At 38.9% G+C, this 20,705-nt stretch overlaps 1 protein-coding gene across 1 annotated transcript in view; it reads right to left on the bottom strand.

Moving 5' to 3' along the window:
- The window catches only part of SLC28A3 (solute carrier family 28 member 3), a 45,362-nt gene extending 28,491 nt beyond the window's left edge, over positions 1-16,871 (bottom strand). The window contains exons 1-5 of the mRNA XM_015592623.1: positions 16,812-16,871; positions 16,390-16,441; positions 16,098-16,208; positions 6,159-6,302; positions 270-331 (exon numbers count right to left, since the gene is read on the bottom strand). Of these exons, the coding sequence (XP_015448109.1) occupies positions 270-331; positions 6,159-6,302; positions 16,098-16,208; positions 16,390-16,441; positions 16,812-16,871 (429 nt within the window). The remainder of the gene's footprint in view (positions 1-269; positions 332-6,158; positions 6,303-16,097; positions 16,209-16,389; positions 16,442-16,811) is intronic.
- Between the last annotated feature and the right edge of the window lie 3,834 nt (positions 16,872-20,705).

The following is a 20,705-nucleotide window of genomic DNA, read 5'->3' as shown; positions in this document are numbered from 1 at the left end:
ACAACAGTTCGTTCGTTCGTTCGTTCGTTCGTTCGTTCGTTCGTTCGTTCCTTCCTTCCTTCCTTCCTCCCTCCCTCCCTCCCTCCCTCCCTTCCTTCCATTTTATCACCCTCGTTTTATTTTATTTAAATTAATTTTTATTTTTCTTAGTTATGGTTGACATTCAATATTTGTTTCAGGCATACCGCATAGTGGTTAGACTACACAGCACAGTTTCAATTTGGTTTGCTTATAGTCTCTTCCAGAATCCTGATATTCTCCAGTTTTACGAGGAGCTTCAGCTTCTTGATGCTGATTATTCCTGCCACCTGGTGGCAGAATCTGAAACTTCCTTAAGAAACACAAGGATGGAGCTTACCTTTTTAGAGTTAATGAAAGAGGAAGGGATGTGTGTGGTGGAGCAGGGTGTGGAGTGAGCATGAATGATTACAAAGACACCTCTGAATGGATTTTGTAACATGTAATGGGATTGTTTTACACCCACTAGTGTACACACCTTGGCTTTTTAACATTTTCAGGAAGAACAATGCTCTCCCATTTAAAGATTTCCAGCAGAGATAGTGAGAGTGTTATGGGTGTTGATTGGTGCCTGAAAATAACTCTTAAGACACATGCTTCTCTGCTTTTTTTAAAATCGGAGTTGTGGGACTATAATAGGCAGCCCATAATTACTTCTTAGCCCATATCCTCCCTCCCCCCATCTATTTAGCAATTCAGATCACTAGATACCTTAGTATTCCACTGGACTCCTGCAATCATGACTGTGTCCTAAGTGCAAACCTGTCTCTCTACTGAATGAGTAACAACATTGTGGGTGTTGCGAATGAGTATATCTAAACAGATCACAGCATGCCCTTTTAATTTCTCAAGTCAGCTTTAGTTGCTGGACATACTAAGTGACAATCCTACATGGAGTCCCCTCTGAAGGGCCGGGAGTACACTGTCCCTGGTGTTTGTTTCTTATCTGTCTCCCTGGTCTTACATTTTCCATGCTGCTCAAGGAAGTACAGATCCACAATGGGCGTTACAGAGGGACTGAGGTCTTTTATTAATTTCTTCTTTTCATTCAGTTTGTAAACTATATAACCTCTAGAACATAGAAAATTACTGGAATCACTCCTTCCCATCAACTTGTGGTATCCCTTTCCATAGGATTTTACCTGCACACATAGCCACCCAAAATAAAGGCTACATTTCCTGGATTCCCATTTAACTAGATTCTGGCCAATGAAATATAAATAGAAGTGATGTCCTAAGTGGGGTGGCTTGGGGAGGCTCCATAAGAGATGGCTGGCTGGTACTCTTTGTCCCTTCGATCCTCTTCTTTGTGTGGGTGGTTCCACTTGGGCCATTAACTTAAGGGCCCCATCCTGGTGATCAGAATGGTGATCTGGTGTGTGCGTGTTGGGTGTCTGTGTGTGTGTGTGTGGTCTTGAGTCCCTGAAAACTTTGCCAGCACTCCTCCTCCAGCTCTGCACTACCCACTACCTGACTTACACCTGCAGGAAACAAACTTCTTCTTTGTTCCTTTTGGCTTTTGCTTTTATTTGCACCTGGAATGACTTACTAGGTTAAATCCTTTAAAAGTTTTGTATGTGAGAGTAAGAGGCCTTTGAAGTGGGTACTGTGATCCTCCTTTTTACAGACCAGGAAACCAAGGCAAAAATAAGCAAATCACTTGACTCGGGTTGCACAACCAGAAATAGCTGAGATGGGATCTGAACCCAGACATTCCAACCTCAGGCCATGTCATACCTGTAGAGTTTGGCCCTTGGGCCAAGACCTTTTGGCCTTGGGAATATTTAAAAACATAGAATAGTCCACCTACAAATTCCCTTTCAATTAAGAAAGCGTGATTTGAGCTCTAGACATACAGGACAAGAGTAGAAATGATAGAGGTGATAAAAGACTCCAGAAATGCTTGTGGCCACTTTTAAACTATATTTAGGCTCCGGAAGTCATTTCTCAAGCCAGAATTTCTCAAGTCCCACCCCATAGACTGATTTTAAGTAGACTATCCTTTAAATAACACGAGTAAGCAATCTTGCATTTGTGGACATGTCATGCCTTCGTGATTCGATTGACATTTTTCTCCCAACCCTGTCTGTGCCATTCACTTGGTCTCTCCCTCCCCGTGTGGCCCTGATTTCAAGTGATTTCTATTTCTCAGTTTTTGTGGCCAAGATTTCTCTGCGGCAGACTCAACATCACTGTGGCAAGAGAGCTCTTCGTCTGCCTTCTCTATAGGAAGTGCTCTGGCCCCACTTGCTCTTACTGTACGACCGGCCTTCCTGAGGGGACACAGCTGTACTTGAGACTTGAGGCAAGAATGGAAACCTTCACCCCAAGGCGACTTTCATTCTGATCTTTGGTAGGACATAGATCATGTGGGTTTATGAAAGATGGGAATGACCCAGCAGGCAAATATAATGTGGACACAGACCCTGAGGAGTTTCTATGAACTTTAACTGGTTCTAGTGCTTAACACTTCAGAGTGAGTTCTGTGGAGTGCTTGATAATATACCTTGGCTGGAAGGCTTTATACCACTAGAACAGATTTAGATTGGTGGCCAAAGTTGCTTATTTTACTGTCTATCTGTCTGTCTGTCTATCAATTCTACATGTCCGTACACCTTTAAAGCAATCTTCTTAGAAGCAGGCAGTATAGTGCATTCTGAGGAGTGACGCCTTAAATATTGCCATGATGACAAAGTCCCAATACCTGTGACAAAAATGGGAATATAATATCAGTGGGACTTGATAATGTGTAAATCTATATATTTCACACTATGGCCTCTTAAACTAAGAAGCCAGATACTTTGTCTCTTGTTCTCTGCTGAATACCATGTGCCCAGGCATAGAAGTAATTGATAACTGTTTTTGAACAAACAAAAAAGATATTCTTAGAGCCTTTGAGCTGATTATAGTAGAAAGTGAAACAGTGTCTCTACAACTGAGTAGAGACCAAATGGTACAGGACTGCTTTCTCTATTTCTCCGAGAAGGTTTTCTTATGTTCTAATACTCTAAACCTTAGGAGTCTAAATGAAGGTGTCAGAAATACATCTCTAATTTCTGTTGCTTTTCTAAGCTTCTTAAAGTGATCTAACCTTCCTGTATCCATTTCTCTGAACATGGAATGAGACTAGACTAGAGCAACTTCCTCCAGTAGTAACTTAAAATTCCAGAATGCAGCCTAAAGAGATTATAGTCTCAACATAAACCTTAGGATGGCTGCTTTTTGGAATATTGATAAATTATATTATCTATATTAATTGGTGCTGCATTGTGATAAAAAGCTTCGGTTCCATAGTCATACCTGGGTTCAAATCTGGCCTTAATTTTGAGGCCTCATACCTTGTTATATGGGAATGTTATATGGGATTGTGTGTGCATTTATTACCGGCCTCCTGGGATTGTGTGGTTGTTCCAGTGCTACACATAATAAGAGCTTATTGACCTTTATGTTAATTTTATGGTTTAGTTCGCTACTTGCTTGCTTGCTCTGGGGCATATACAGTCCCTTTTTTTTCTATTTAAAATTTGGCTTATAAAAGTCAACATCTGTTTCGTAAGTCTGATCTTTTCAAATTGTTCGAGGTCATTCCTCCCCTCCTCTTTTTACTTTTTTTACTTTTGAAATCTATAAATGTCAAACATTTTAAGATTTTTCTAGACTGTTTTCCTCCAAATTGCATGGACTTTGCGTGGAAGGACTGCCTTTTCATTGGCATATTTCAGAAGCCTTCGATATTTGCCTGCTGCTCCTGAGTAACCTTGTGCCTCAAGTCTTGCGTTTATGCAATTCTTACCGTTAGTTAATGGGCACTGGCTAGACGGTTCCTCCCTGAGATGTTCTTGTTTTTCTTGCGGACCTGTGTGGCTTCGTAGACTAGGTAAGGAGCAGCAGCACTGCTGTGGGAGGAAACCACCTGGTAAACATTGTCACACTTCCCTGGCACAATTCTTTGTCACTTTTGAAGGCCCCGAAGGGAGCTTTGAATTGGGTTTAACATTCTCTCCTTGTGATCTTTGTGAGGCAGGGCAAAGAGAACCAGAAGTGTAGGGATGTAAGGGAAAGGGCAAAGAGGCAGAGTTCTGTCCCTGAAGGAGAAAAATAAAAGGCTTACCATCATTAGATTAAAAAAATGAATTTAAGCCTGTGAGTACTCATAAAACATGGTCTCTATGATCATGTCTTCTTGAAGAAACTACTAGAGGAAGAACTTCAGCTAATCAAATAGTAGATGGAGAAATTGTGGCAACAGGAGTGATAATCTGTTTTGAATCTATTTAATGAATTGAAGTCTCTCACACATCTCCAGGGATTCTGATTCCGGAACAGTGTACCCCTGACAATGCAGAAAAGATGGTCAGAACACTACTTGAAGGAGAAGGAAAAGAAAAGGTAGAAGGTAGAATCCGTAGGCCAATATCTTCATCTGTTAATTTCTGGAAGCTGAAAGAGATTATAAATAGCCGTGTTTAAAATAGAAGGGTAAACACTAAAATGTATATATTCAGTTAAAATCAAGGTGGGTGGGAGAGAAAAAAAGAAATTAGAAAAGGTGTAAAACATACCGATTTTGTATTACTCATAGTCTTAAGCTGATTATAAAAGGAACCATTAAAACAAACACAAAAAATACAAGTCTTCAGAATAAACCAAATAAAAATAAAGAACATGCAAACCATACAGTGAAAAGATTTTTTAAAGCACAATGTAAAATAGGACGAGAGGAGTTAAGAACAAATGAAAATGCCTCACAAATCAATCGGTGGGTTTGATCGAGTCAGATAACAAACACAACACAACCATATTCTGAAAATGACTCAGAGAAGGTAAAACATGCAGGGTCATGATCTTAATTGACCAAGACTGAATACAGGACCAAAAAAGCAATTAACATGTGCAAAAAGAAGCAACGGTCAGAGCATGATCTCACACTCTGAGAAGCATAGTTATCTCTGTACAAATGGCAGAGATAACATAAAGAGATTAACATAAAGGAAACATGGGGAGAAATATAGAGAAAAACATATAGAAAGAGTATGAGAGAGCCTTTAATTCAGTCTATGACAGATCAAGTGGGCAAAGGTGAGGATAATGAAGACCAAAATAACAATTAATAATATAAATATAATTAACATCTGTTAAACTCTACAACCTAAATAGAAAATATATTGTGGCCAAGACTGCTAGTTGTCCTCAATATCTACACTTCTCCATTTTCTTTAAAAAAGAACTCTTGAATTTTAGCAGAGCCTAAGATTTCCCAGAATAGAGGTACATTTCTTAATCTCCCTGTGGCTACGATTAAGTTCTGCCAGTGGAGTTGAAGCCGTGTGCAACTTCCAGGAGCGTCCTAAAGCAAGACAGGTGGTGGGGCCTCTTGAGCTCTTTCAGGATGTTTTAAAACACATAAAATTAAATATATAGGATTAAAAAGAAATCAATTCTATCAAAATATAGTTATTAAAATATTAAATGTTTGATAGAATAGTGTATATGCATCTTCATTAACACATTAAAAAACAAGGAAAAAAACTCCACCAAGGTTCAGTTTGAGGTTTCGATAACTGCCTTGATTTCAATGCCATGGATACAAATTATATTTTGAGGTATTTGTAACAGATATGAATTCTTTTTACTGCTTGTATATATCAACTCCCTGTAGTGAGGGTACTTTTGCATCGCTCACATTCATTTTAAACTAGGCATTCTACCTCCTCTTGGGCTGTGGAATGGAACGAAATGTGTCCCTTTCCCCCTCAGGTCTCTGTGGAAGGCTTCCTGCTCTTCCCCCACCCAAATGTATCTCTTAGTTATGAAGCAACTAGAAATGGAGACATCTGGGAGAATATGAATCTATTTTCTAATTTGTAATTGGATATCTTGGTTTCACTTCTGGGTCTGTCCATAAATCTACTAGTGGGGGAAATCAAACAATACCTAGGAATAAAGACCTTAGCATCTTGAAATAAACAGCAAATGAGTGATGTTTAAACATTCTGCTCAATTGTCTCCGAGTCATATAATTTTTCTAAAAGCAGTCCTTTTTTCTCCATCAGCATTCATCAGAGTTCTGGGTTATATTTAGAAGATGAAATGCAAATTAACCTCCAATGTAATTCTGGGGCCAGGCAAGACAGGCTTACGTAAACTGGACACTAGTGGTTGCTGCATGGAATGTCCACTTGGTGGCACCACTCCACCAAAGCTATAAGATATAGCTACCATGAAGGCCAATGCTTGGCCCCATTTCTGATTGTGGCAGTTATGTTGGCTCTGGAAGCAGGAACCTGATTAAAAAGTTCCAAAAAAGTACCAAAAGGTCAAAAACATGTATAAAATGTCTGTAACATGTGTAAAGAAATAGATGGATTGATGGGTGGATAGGGGGTAGCATAAATGAATAAATATGTGCGAAAGCAAGTATAGTAAAATATTAAGTGCAGAATGTAGGCGGTGGGTATATAGGTGTTCACTATGAAATTTTTTCATCTTTTTTTATGTTTGAAAATTTTCACAATAAAATATTGAAACAAATCATGTTGCTAATTGATTATAAAAATTGAATAAAAGAAAGAGAATGTTAGTCCATAATGATACGCAAGAAGAGAGAGCAAGATGAAAAAAAGAAAATATTTCCAGAAGAATGAGCGGTAAAGAATATTGAAGAAATGAAAATCACTATTTTGCAGTTCACAAAGTAATAATTGATTCAGAAAAGGATCGTCAATGGACGCTAAAACCATTGGGTGAAGTGCATTGGGGAACTGGATATTCACAGAGCCTTGGAGTATCATTCCCCAGATTACTTACTATTTAGAAAGAAAGAAGTGTACCCTTATTACAGAGCAGTCTGCTCATCACCACCCTAACCCAGTCATCACCAACAGTGGAGTTAAATTTCTCCAAGTGCACTTATATATATTTCTTTTTTTACATGCAGAGTTTTAAAAGTCATGTAAAAGTAGAATTGTACACTCCAAGACATCACTGACCTTCTCCTTCTGGGTTGCCTTCCAATCTTATTGTAGCTTTTGATATTTGTGTTGATAATTTGTATTTGATAATGTTTGATTATTTAAGCCTGGTTCTAATTTCCTTGTATTGTTCCTTGCCTTTCATTGCCTTAGTCTGATTAATTCGAATAGAAAAAGATGCTCCCACATGAAGTTTAACTCTGCGTTGGAGAGGGAGAAGACCAGAGAAGTTTCAAGACACCCATGGAGAAGCTAATCCCATCTCAAGGGCAATAACATGGCAATGCCCAGAATTCTTACTCGGGGCCAGGTACAGGCACGGTACTCAGTGCTTCCCCACACATGACTTTACTCAACCTCTCCTTCCTTCGATTCTCTAATATTTGTAACTTTATCAATTTTTTATTGTCCTGAAGCCAAGAATTCATAGATAAGCATCCTTTCTCCTCTCATTAAAAACCAATTTTTATCTCTACTATGGTCCGAATGTTTGCATCCCTCCCAAATTCATTATGTTGAAATTCTAGCCCCCAAAGTTGATGGTTTTAGATGGCTCGGCCTTTGGGAGTTGCTTAAGTCATGAGGGTGGAAACCTCATGAATAAGATTAGTGCCTTTGTAGAAGAGACACTACAGAGACCGCTAGCCCCTTCCACCATGTAAAGACACAGTGAGAAGGCACTGGCTATGAACTAGGAAGAGAGCCCTCAAGAGAATGCGACCGTGCTGGCACCCTGATTTTGAGTTTCCAGCCTCCTAAACTATGAGAAATAAATTTCTGTTGTTTATAAGCTACTGAGTCTGTGATATTTTGTTGCAGCAGCCCTAATGGACTGGGACACCGATTCCATATCTTGCCTCATATTCACTATTCAACCCATTCCAATATGGCTTCCATTCCTACCATGCTATGGAAATCACCCTTGCCAAAGTTATATCAATGACTTCCATTTCCCTAAATCCTTTTTACATTTTATTGGTGGACCACTTCCTCCATAAAATACTCTTGTCCCTGAATTCTGTGATATTACGTTTGCTAGTTTCCTCCTACTACCCTCACTTCTCCATTTCCTATACCGTATCAGCCTTTTCATTCAACCCTTAATGTTATGTACAGTTCTTTGGGGCTCTGTCTGAGGCATTCTTATTTATTCCTGTAACAAATATTCACTGTGCACCTACTATGGGCTAGACACTGTGCTTGTTGTGGGTATTGCATATATAATTCTTGTTCTTAGAGAGTTTAGAAGAAAGCTGTCAATCATAAATTATACAATTGATTAATTATAGTCATGATAAAAACTATAAAAGTTCAAGATACTACTTCTCCTACAGGTTAATTAAAATAAACTTGGCTGAATTTCAGACACCGTGTGAGAGGGGAACTGGAAATGCTCTTTCCAGAAAAACATCTTCCCACAATTGAGAAAAAATAAAATAAACAAGGACATAATCCCTTCGAACCTATCAATTAAAACTAAGATTCTTCTTAGTCTTATTTCCTTCTCAGGTTTGTTTTTAGTAGGCATATCTCCAGTAGCCTGAAGGGATCAAAATTTTGTATCCTCAGAATGATTCATTCAGTATGTGGCTTTTAGCTTCAGTATTTATGCCTGGCTGTCACTCCCCACCCCTCAAACCACGCCCTCCCTTCCTACCATCTGGCTTTTTTCAGAAGCTCTCCCTTGTCCTCTCTCTCCTACTTAATTCTTAAGAAGAAGTCCCTCGTCATTTCCAGCTAAAGTCAAGGCCAGGGACAGTACAGTCAGTGCTTGGAGCATTACAAATCACCTCTTCCTCCCACCTGTGCTTTCTAAATTCTTCCTTCCCTACTTCTTTCTTCCCTCTTTTCTGACCTAAAGACCTCGTGTTCTGTAGAGGAATGAGGAAGTAGACACGTGGGTCAACAGGAAGTCGTTGGTTTCGTGCACTTTTGTCTCTTTCCCGTACTTGCTAGATCCAACATACCACGTAACTAGACCTTTGCACCTCACCTGCTTTGTCTGCATGGGTCAGGCTCTCACATAAGCAATTTTTATTTCAAGTCTCTGTGGCTGCACAAGTTAGACCAATGCAAAGTACCCTGAGGTAAATCAGAACTGGCCTCTATTCCCGTGTGCCTTTCTTTACCACCCTTTCTGCTTATGCCTCTCATGCCCTTCCACATTCACGGCCTTGACTTTTCTGCATAATGTAATATGGAAACAATAATTCTTGACATGACAGCTTGGAGAATTATTTGTGCCCTGCTGGGTATTTTCCTTCTACTTAGCACTGAGTAGAAGCTCAATGTATTTTGTGGAATAAATAAGTGAAAGAATGAAAGCCCGTAAGGGTTCATTTGGAATATTTGGGAAATAGTCTTCAATCCTCGTTGAGGTGAGATCACCTTCTTATGTGATGAATAGCACTTTGTGCACTCTGTGTTGGACTAGTTGGCACTGTTAACTAATTTTAACCAAACAGTAGCTCTCTGTTTCCAGCTGCTAGCATAATGCTTGGCACAATGTCAGAGCTCAATAAATTTTTGTCGAATCAATAAATGTTGTGCTTTATGTCAAAGGGTTTAACTCTTGGAAGAAAAGCAGCAAACAGAGCTTTGAGTTTGCAGAACCAGGAGAATGGAAGGAACATTAAGAAGTCTTCAAGTGCATTTCCCTGCTTCCTGACTTAGCCATCCCTAGTCATCTCTGCTTTGCTCCTGAACACCATGGGAGGCTCCCTAATCATGTGACTCATAGGATTTTAATAAGAAACCTCTATCTTTATTTATTTCCAAAGGACATAAGATGTGTATACTATCGTTCTTTCTTTTCTTTCTTCCTTCCTTTCTTCCTTCTTTCCTTCTTTCCTTCCTTCCTTCCTTCCTACCTTCCTTCATTTTTTTCTTTCTTTCTCTTTTTCCCCCTCCTTCTTTCTCTCTCTCTCTCTCTCTCTCTCTCTCAAAAATTAGATATGCCAAGGCTGTAAGAGGATTCTGGATCATATGTGTTAGCCATGTGTGGAGTGGAATTAGACAACTCCAAATTCAGATCCTGGCTTAGAGTGAAAACTATGCTGTACTATGTCTGCCTAAATCTCTAGTCCGAAGGCAGAATTCTAACCTTCTGTGGCACAATAGAAACTTGAGGTTCATGCTCACAATAATCTGTTATAAAATTCCAAATACTTCCACCTTTGACTTTTTTTTTTTTCAATTTGTCAAATAGCAGTTCAACTAGCAACCAAGGCTTGACTTCTCATCTACATCAGCAGTGTCTGAATGAGATGGGTCGGCAGTACCACCACCCTCATTTTAAATTAAGGGACTATGGAGTGGAAGTTTTATAATCAGTCATGGAAAACAAAAACAACAAAAACAAAACTAGAGCCTGGAAACCAGTCTTGATTCAGACCTAATTGAGGTAAAAACATTTTTCTGAAAACCTCTGGAGCCTAATCTCTGAGGGTTGGGGACATGATTGCTGGACACATTGCCTTGTGAGCCAGTTGAAACTTGTTCCCACGGCTGATCAGGGGCTTCCAATCATTACTTACATAACATTTGCATGACAGTCTTTGTAGGACCAGAGATGGATAACAAACCAGACCTTACTCCATGCAATCAACATGCAGAACCTCAAAAGAAGCCTATAAGATCAAGAGGGAATCTTTTTCAAGACATTCATAGCAGAAAAAAATAGCAGTTAATCTCCTCTTTTCTTCTTTCCTTTTCCTGTGACCGTTAGATGCCTGGATTCTTCCCCCAGTTTTAATAAAACGCAACAGTGATGGCTGTAAGCCTCACAACCTTATCCTTGCTCTATTCACAACTGATCATCAATTCATCCTAGCCTAAGTTACTTTCACTCCTCTGAAACCAGAGATGTGGCCAATACTGTTTATCACTTTCCATACACATATTCCCTTGTGACATGTCTGACTTTGCTATTTAAATCTAGGGTTGTTGGTGACATTAACAGGACGGTGAAATAAGGACCTCCAAAATTCCTCTCCTTCATAAAAACATTAAGAGCACTGGAAAACTGTCAAAATTACTTTTTCAGAAATCTGGAAATTAATCAAAGGCTTACAGAAATTGTTTTTTCATGTAAAACAACTGAATCGCAAATAGCATGATAGCCTTGAAAAACAGTTCTGCAACCACAATGAAAACTGGCTTCCTATCAGCCTATGGAGCGGGGAAAATGGGATTGATACACTTCCAGAGTCCAATTCTCAGATAACGTGCTGTTCCTTCAGAAAAATCTCACAAGGCTTATCTTTATTTGATCCTACTCAGAGCTCACCCACATTATTTCTTTGGGGACAATTGTTAATAGAGGCACCTGTCTGAAGTGGTGATAATAGTTGGAGAAAACAACAAGTTAAGCAAAAATTTAAAGAAAAAAGCTGGGAACGAGTTATGTATAAGGGGCTTTGAAAAACTCTGACATTCCTGGGAATCTAGAAGCCCAGGCACATGCCCAGGGTTGTGTCCATGCCTGGGAAAGACCTGAGAGGACCAAAGTTCTCATCTCTAGCAGATCTTGAGACTCAGCAGAAGCAGGAAGTGCAAGTGAACGGAAGGTTGTATGCAAGAACATAGAGTACCTGCCTGAGCACTGACGATAAGCTCCTAGCGCGTACGCAGTGCCCTCAGCAAAGACGGGGAGTTATTGGTTCCAGGCCATTAGTACCAATTTTACAGAAATACAAAGGACAGTAAGAGAATACTATGAACAACTATATGTCAACAAATTAAATAACCTAGATGAAATGGGAAAATTCCTAGAAACACACAAATTACCTAAACTAACTCAAGAAGAAAGAAAATCTCAACACTATAACAAGTAAACAGATGGACTTAGTAATCACAAACTTCCCAACGTAGATAGAAAGGTCCAGAAAATTTTTTTAAAAAGACAAAGGTGAAAAAAAAAATTTTTGAAAAGGAGAGAAGATAAATCACTAAAACCAGACAAATCTCTACTTTTAATTTTATGACATAAACTTAGTAGTCAGGTCCTTTAGGGCAGGGATAATCAGATTTATTTTTTGTATCCTCTAAAACCAAAAAATATGCACCTTACCTGAATCATCAATACACGTGGCTATTAAGTATTTGAAATGTAACTAGTGCAACTGAGAACCTGAATGTTGATTTTATTTAAATTTTAACTAATTTAAATTTAAAAATGAATAAGAGAGATTCATTTAGTGGAAAACATTTAAGCATGTTTGAAACTTGGGTATGAACCCACTTTTTCAATTATATATTTTATGAAATCTAAATACAGATCGAGTATTTCTGATAAAAATTTAGCACTAAAATTGACACATACTCTAAGTGTAAAAACACTGAATTTTAAAGATGGAATGAAACAAAGAATGTAAAGTATCGCAATAACTTTACATTGATGACATGTTGAAATGATAACGTGAGTAAGTAGCTCCTTTTTTTTTTTTTTTAAAGGAATCATTTCAGAAATGCTTGATGAGAGAAAAACAAAGTCCTTAAATCCATTCCCTCTGAGATGTCATGGAAGTGACATGGATTCTAGTCATCTGGGTTGTTTTCCTTTAGAAATAAGTAAATCTAGGTGTGATCATACAGATTTAAGGAAAGGGTAGAGAACAAAAATTTTTCAAAAATATCCTTCAAAAAAGCACATTACTTTATTGTCATGTGTTTAATTCACTTGTAGGGGAAAAAAAAAAGCACCTAGATAGCTCCAGCTAAGTTTGTCCTCAGCTTCGATATTTGTGAACCGTATAACTGAGAAAGGTTTTGTATTCAGAAAATTTAAGTAACTGTTTTAAATCAATAAGAAAGAGATAAAATCCAGTAAAGAAAATGGACAAGAGACTTGAACAAATATTTCATAAAGGAGGCATCTACTGGCCAATAACATATGAAAATTAAAATTAAAACTCAATGATATAATACTATACACTTACCAGAATCACTGAAATTAAAAAAAGCCAAATATATATTGGTGAGGCTATGAAGTAGCAGGAACTCACACTCTGTGGATAGGAGTGAAAATTGGTAAAACCGTTTAGGAAACCAGTTTAGCCTTATTACAAAAGTTGAAAATATGTGTGTATTCCCAACAGTTTAGCAATCCCATTCCTTGAGTATAAGTCCAGAATAAATTCGTTGCATATGCACCAAAGACATATACAAAAATATTCATAGCTTTGTTGTTTGTAAAAGCTCCTCAAAGCTCCAAACTTAACAACATAAATGTCCAACAGTAAAAATAGACAAATTATATAATATTTATGAAGACTTCCATACATTAATGAAATTGGATGAACTCTAGTTACATGCAACACCCCAGCTGAATCTTAGAATATAAAGCCGAATCAAAGAAGCCAGTTACAAAATGATTTATCTTGTCTAATTCCATATAAACATTTTACAGTAAGCAAAGAGTTGTTCTTGTATGTTTTTACTTACATAAAGCTCAAAAACAGGAGAGAATGGTGCTTGGGAGTTCATCCTTAGACGTAAAAAGCCAAGCAGGAAAGTAATTACCATAAAGTTGGGATAGTTGCTACTCAGGCAGGAGGGCAGGGAGGCGGTTGTGACAGAGGCTGAGGCTTCCCAGCTGAGGGACAGCAATATCCTGTTTCTTCACCTGGGTGGCACCTTACGATAAGTCGTATATTTGGTTCTCTGTGTTTTTCTGCATGTTATGTTTCACAATGAAAAACATTTTTTGAAAAATGGAAAGCCCCCTGCTACAACCTCCTTCTTGCCTCCCCTGAGCCTGTCTCTCTTCCCCGCTCCCCTCTCAGCCAAAGGAAAGTCCCTTCTGCCCTCATTTTCTCCAGTCTCTTATCTCCCACTCATAACACGAACTGCCCTTCCCCCTACCCCCCAGAGCCACCAGTAACCTTCTAGCTGGCAATTCATATGAACTTGTCTCCTTCCATGGGCTCCTCGGTCCCACGGAGCAATCTTTGTTGTGGACCTTGTAGCTTTCTTTTCCCTCAGCTTTCCCTGCCCTTCCGTCTCCTGCTTCTTCTCCTCTTTCTCTCCCTGTGGCCGCCCTGCTTCCTCCTCTGACTTCTCTAATTTTCCCACTCCTTCAACACTGCTGCTTCCCAGCTTTCCCTCCACGTGGTCTCATCCAGACCTGTGGCCCATCTCTGTGCTAATGGTCCCCAGATGGATGATGTTTTCTTCTAGGCTCCAGGTGCAGGTATGCATAAGCTTCCTGCTTCATCTCCATCTTTATCTAGATGTTCAGAATCACCTGAATTTCAACCAACAGGCCTTAAAACGAAATCGCTCTCTTTCTTGTTCCAACCCTATTCCTGGATTTCCTGTCTAAATAAAGGTAATCACTGGAAGTTGATATCTCGAGCTAGAAATGTTGACTCGTCACTCTCCTTAACCTGTCCCTCATCAGAGCTACTATTATTGTATGTTCGCTCTGTGTGCTAGGCCTTTGCTATAGTCTGAATGTTTTTGTCCCCCATACATTCATTTGTTGAAAATCTAATGCCCAATGTGATGGTATTAGGAGGTGGACACTTTGTGGGGTGATCATGTCATGAGGGCAGAACCCTCATGAATGGAATTCCCGCCCTTGTTAAAGAGGCCTCGGAGAGCTCCCTTATACAGCTTCTGCCATGTGAGGACACAGCAAGAAGACCACTCCAAGGAAGTGGGTCCTCACCAGACCCGGAACCTGCTGGTGCCTTCCTCTTGGACTTCAGAACTGTGAGAAATAAATTTCTGTTTGTAAAGCACCTAGTCTGTGACATTTTATTATACAGCCTGAATGGACTAAGACAGAATTGTTTATACATATACATATACATGTACATGTACATGTACACACATACATACATACATACATACATACACACATACAGAGAGCAAGTGTGCAGGAGTGGGAGAGAGCTTAGTGTTAACCTCCAACATTTTTTTTTTTTACATCACATTATATTATAATTACAATTGCTTATTTGTTTCTGCCTGCCTGTTCCTTGAGGGCAAGAATAGTGTATTATTCCTCCTTGAATCTGGATTTCTTCCTAGTGGAGACTGTTTCTAGAGGGCAGTTAATGGTTTTGCTGAGTAAATACATGTCTCTGGAAATTCTTGTTGAAAAGCAAGCACTGGAAGCAATAATCTGGTCACGCTGACCGGTGCTGGTGTGTGGTACTATGCTGAGTCTGAGACCCTCCATGCTGCACCCTGAGGCCCGGAGATACTCTAGAACAAAGGGATAGAAAACAGCACCAAGGTTGGTAGGCTGAGCAGCCAGTTGCTAGTGACATGGACCTTTCTCCTTTGCAGATACCTTTGTCTTCCTGCCATATTCAATTTGACTCTTTATTCCATTCCATCCCTTTTATTATCTTGGACTATAATAGCTCCTCTGCTTTATGCTTTTTCCTTATTTAAGCTTTATAGAAAGGACCAGGATACTCCAAGCTAAAATATGCCACTTTGGTATAAATCTTTTTTTGAGCTAAAGGCAGTTGAGAAAAAGCAGACTCAGAAAGTGCTCTCTGCTCTTCCTCTATCTGCCCCAAAATAGGGTATAAATTTCCTTTGTGCTGGCGGCTTCCTCCCACACTAGGAAGACGTGAACAACACTTACCACTGGAAACAGAAATGACACAAAGGTAAGACTGCATGAACAAACCTTGCTAACAGACCTCATCTTCCATTAGTTTCCCCCGTATACTTCCCAGTCACTTTCCCACAATTTATTGGGCATAGAAGCCCAGCCCTTCTTAACTTTGTCCAGTTACTTCTCCACAATTAATTGTTCTTTTTAAAAATGGTATGTAATCTCCTGAGTCTTACTGCTTCTCTGGGGTTTTTGCTTTTTTTCTATAAAGCCCAGTGCAGGTAAAATTTAAAATATTACTAAATTTGTATGCCTTTTTTTTTTTTGTTAATCTGTCATTTGTCAGTTTAATTCACAGACCTCAGGCACTGAATTTAAGAGGGTAGAGGAAAATTTTTTTCTTCCCCCTACCTGGATAACCTAAGGGATAAACATCGCTGTGACTATTGTGCAGACAACTGAACTGAGGCTCAGGGAAGTTATAATAACTGTGTGTGGAAGAGCCAGGACAAGTGTCAAAGCCCTTTTACCTTCTTTGTTCCTTTCTTTGCTAATGCCTAAAAGTTCATTTAGTGACCCTGAATTCCAGGGAGTTGCTGGCATCTGTTCATGTAGTTTCTCATGTTGAATGAATGTCAGCTCTGAAAAAAAAAGCACACCTAGGAACAGCCCTGAAAAATTCCCAGCCAGACCCAATCAGAACAACCTGGCATTTCCCAGTGATGCAACTCCTTCTGGAGCTCTGTGGCACCCAGCCCTGGACCAGGCAGCATTAATCAGTCGGTGAGTTTTGGTTGATGACATGAGACTGGTTTGCATAACCTGCTGCACTGGCGCAAGCACCCAGGCCACCATCTAACAAGGGCTCTGGGACCTAGTTAAAGAAAAAAGACATCCTTTGGTATGAACTGCATCCAGGATCCAAATTTCCCCTATTCTTTCTTTCTCACCCAGTCTGCAAGTAAATACTGTATCCTTGCCTCGAACCAGTGAGACAAAAGCAGAAGATAGTCTAGCTTTTGAGTGACAGGGCAAGTCAGAGGCCAAAACAGGTTTGGTTAAAAGAGACTTTTCAGGTTTGTCAACCCAAGAAGAACTCAAGAAGGAAAAACAAGAGACTTAAAGAGTGTCATTAAAAATCTTATTGGGTTCCAATAACACGACGGCTTCAGTTAAGAAGCTTGCCAAGGAGGCCAGGAAAGGGTATTATTTCCGTCTTAAACATAGATGAAACTTCTGCTCACCTGGAAGCCAGTGTTTCTGTAGCCCTCAGCTCCGGTGGCAGTCACACTCTTCAGCTCCATGGCCTCTTTGCTGCTTATGGAATTGGCTGGACTCTGAGTTCCTTTCAGATGTCTTGTCTGGAGCTCCCCTGTACCCGTGAAAAGGAGCACAGCCTCTGCTGATGTCAGAATGCCACCTGCTGTTGTAGGAACCTTGGCACTGCTTCAGTTTGGAAATTTCAAGAGGGGTGGGGTGGAGGCTTTCATTTCAGGTCCGCCTACTTCATTAATCCTTCCCATTTCCCAATGATTGCCAGCCCATGTTTGCTCAGGGAAGAAAAGTCTTATACTGCACAAAACAGAAAGGACACTTTCTTTACAGCCACAAGTGAAATAATCTATTCCTCGTGGGTGGTGTTGGGGACTAGGAGTGCTGGGGGTGGCAGGGAACATTAGGCCTGGCTGTAATCAAGTGACCACTGTGCTGTACCGAGTACATGCTTGGTACTTATGGTGGTGGTCTTGGTTTATTTTCAGAACGTGGGAAAACTGAGCTGTGAGAAAGTTAACAATTTGCTCAGCGTCATTTGGTTAATAAAGGCACAATGAACAGAAAAATTCAGTCCTAGTAGATTCCAAAGTCTTTTCACTTCATCCCTATAGGCAGATAGGGTTGCTTTTAAAAAATCCAACTCCTAGAAATGCAAATATGTGGCAGATATGAAAGGTGATCAACAACTCACTTAATAAAAGCATTCATTGCTTTATGAAGTTATTAGCTGTAGGAGTCTTCCAAAATATCAGTTTCCCCTAGTACATTTAGAATAACTTATTATGTATCTCTTGATTATGATAATTGTGTGGCCTATGTGGAAATGTGAAAAATGCTTATGATAAGTGAAAAACTAGAATTAATAAAGTGAAAACGCCATACAGTGGACAAAAGAAGGAAGTAAATTATCAAATATTGCTAGTGGCTATTTCTGGGTTGTAGTTTTATGGGTGGTTGTTTTTTCTCCTTTACACGTTGCTGAGTTTTTGATAAAGAACACTATATGATTATTATCATAATATAGCCTACACACACACACACACACACACACACACACACACACACACACACACACACACTGGTTAAGAGCTTGCTGAAACCACTGCCTGGGCTCAAATCTGGCTCTATCACTTACTATACCAAACTACAGCTCAAGAGCTAAGACCAGCCTGCTAACTGTTTTATACAACCTGAGAATTAAGAATGGGTTTTAGATTTTTAAATGGTTGAAAAAAATCAAAAAGACAAATATTTCATAACACTTGCAAACTATGTGAAATCCAAGTTTTAGTGCCAATAAATCAAATTCGTCAGAACACAAATACACCCATTCATTTTATTGTCTTTGGTCGTTATTGCTCCACAAAGGCAGAGATTGTATGGCTCAAAGGTTAAAATGTTCACTTCCTGGTTCTTTACAGAAATTCTGTGCTGATCCCTGACTTACTAGCCGTGTGAATTTGGACAAGTTACTGTGTTCTTTGGGCTTCTGATTCTTCATCTACAAAATGGGAATAATAATAATACCCATTTTACATTATTATCGAAATGACAAAATGTGTTAATATACTTAAAAACACATGGAGTAATGTCTGGAATATAATAATTTATTGTTATAAAAATTATCTTTCAATGTTAAAAAAAAAAAAAAGCACAATGATCTCTAAACGGTGATTTCCCTGTGTTTTAGGTACATCTTTCTACCTGAAGCCAGATACGTCTAGGGTCAAGCAACTGTTATGTTTCATTTGCATAGGAAAGCATAGCAGCTCCCCACTGGACTGGGGCTCAGGCCAGTCTCTCCCCAAATCCCCACCATATTTTCATTGTAGGAAAAAATGACCCCTTCTTCTCACTTACTTTGTGTTCCTGGACCCCTATTCCAAATCCTTCCCATTTATCAACGCCATCCACGCTTCCTTCATGCTTTAGCTCTTTATTGATTTTTTTAAATTGATTTTCTGATGAATGGAGACTTGGGATTTTTTATCAGTTCTTTCCCCATAATTGCGATATGCCACAATAAGCAGTTAACATGTTACTAAACGCAAAAAGTCTGACAAAAAATGATCAAGAGAGGTGCAGACAAATAGAAGGCAGATAATGTACAAAACTTACACGGTAAAGTTGTTGGAGCAAAGAAGTTGTAGCAACCAGATAGTATAACCTTCGTGAACTCAAGACTCAACCTAGTTTAAGGGTATAGAGGAAACTTACTCTCAAGAGGAAAAGAAATACCTTCATTCTGCCATTTATTGTTATCATTGCAGAAACTTGACTCAAATGCCTAACATTCTTAAAAATAGTGTTATATGAATCTTTTAAAATGCAACAAACCAATGTTTATTCCTGCCCCTCAGCTATAGACCGTAAGTTTGAAAAGAGTACATCATCGTGCAAGTGAGAACACTGTATGGTGTTGATTGAAAGACATAGTGACCTGCCCCTTCCATTCTCCAGCTATACCTCCTAAAAGGAAAAATTGAGACCTAATTAAAGTAAATTGCACATACGACTGTGATACTAAAATGCAAATGTGATGGTTATATACAGAGAAGTTTTAACTTTAAAAATGTTGGCTTTCTGAAGCCCATAGTAACAAGCTTTTAGAACTAATGAAAATTCAGACTTTCTTTGCGGCATAAGAATTAACTTGATTTATGAGGCTTTCTCTTAAAATGATGATACCTTGGTACAAGCAATAGCTCATTTTGCCTAATTTGGAAATAGAAATTGTGATCAGAAAATGAGGTGGAAGACCCTTTGAACTTTACAAGACTATATTTTAAATCATTCCATAGTCATGCAGAATCATTATTTATAAAGAACAGCTTGTGCCAATGCCCAAGAAATGGTCTCTTAACTCCTTTGAGTCTGAGTTATTTTCATTGCTGTGTCCCTCAAACTCAGTTTTAAACATTGAAGCCGTTATGTGGCACCCAAACTACTGAGCTTTTTTTATTAAACGATTTCTACATCCTATCCATTCCCCAAGCATTGGCTTATAAAGACTGAGAACCCATGGGCTGTACATGTTCAAGCTCATTAAAGAAAAACAAAACAAAAACAAAAGCCCCCCAACCCTTCCAAATTTATTAAAAACATAAAAGTAAAAAAAAATTTAAATACGTAGCAATAGATCTTGCCTTATGCATGTACTTCTATATTAAGGTCACTCTTTCTTTTGGTGATGTGTTCCCATGTTGAGAATGATGTATACGTTATAACATGATTTTTATCCACTCCTCACCGTCCTCACTGTATTACAGATTAACGTTCGTTTGTTTATCTTGAAGTAGTTTAATAAACTACTCTTTCTTTTGGTGATGTGTTCCCATGTTGAGAATGATGTATATGTTATAACATGATTTTTATCTACTCCTCACCGTCCTCACTGTATTACAGATTAACGTTTGTTTGTTTATCTTGAAGTAGTCTGATAAACTAAAAATGTAATCTTGGATGATTTACAAAGCTTAATCTAATTAGCCCACTCCAATTATTCAGATTATCTGAGTGAAAAAAAAAACAAACAATAAAAATGTGTATTTGAAATAGAAAATACTTTGAGATTGGTTTTTCCAACAATATCATTTTTGTGGTTAGAGTTTGTTTTTCAACACTCTCACAATATAGCAGGTGCTAGGAAAGGCCAGCCTGAGCACTTACGGCAGCCAAAGACTAGCCGTAGAATCTGTTGCTTGGGTAACGGTGGTTAAAGATTGTTTGGCTGTCTGTATTATTTTAGTTAGAATCCTGGGAAGGATGATCTTGGTGCAAAGAGAGACCAGCAAAGAAACAAGAGAACTAGCATCTGTTGAGCACTACCATGTGCCTGTTAGATATTTACCTTGTTTCCATTT

Source organism: Pteropus alecto, unplaced genomic scaffold (assembly GCF_000325575.1).
Source record: "Pteropus alecto unplaced genomic scaffold, ASM32557v1 scaffold206, whole genome shotgun sequence".
Classification (NCBI taxonomy): domain Eukaryota; kingdom Metazoa; phylum Chordata; class Mammalia; order Chiroptera; family Pteropodidae; genus Pteropus; species Pteropus alecto.
This window is presented reverse-complemented; position numbering and strand designations above follow the sequence as displayed.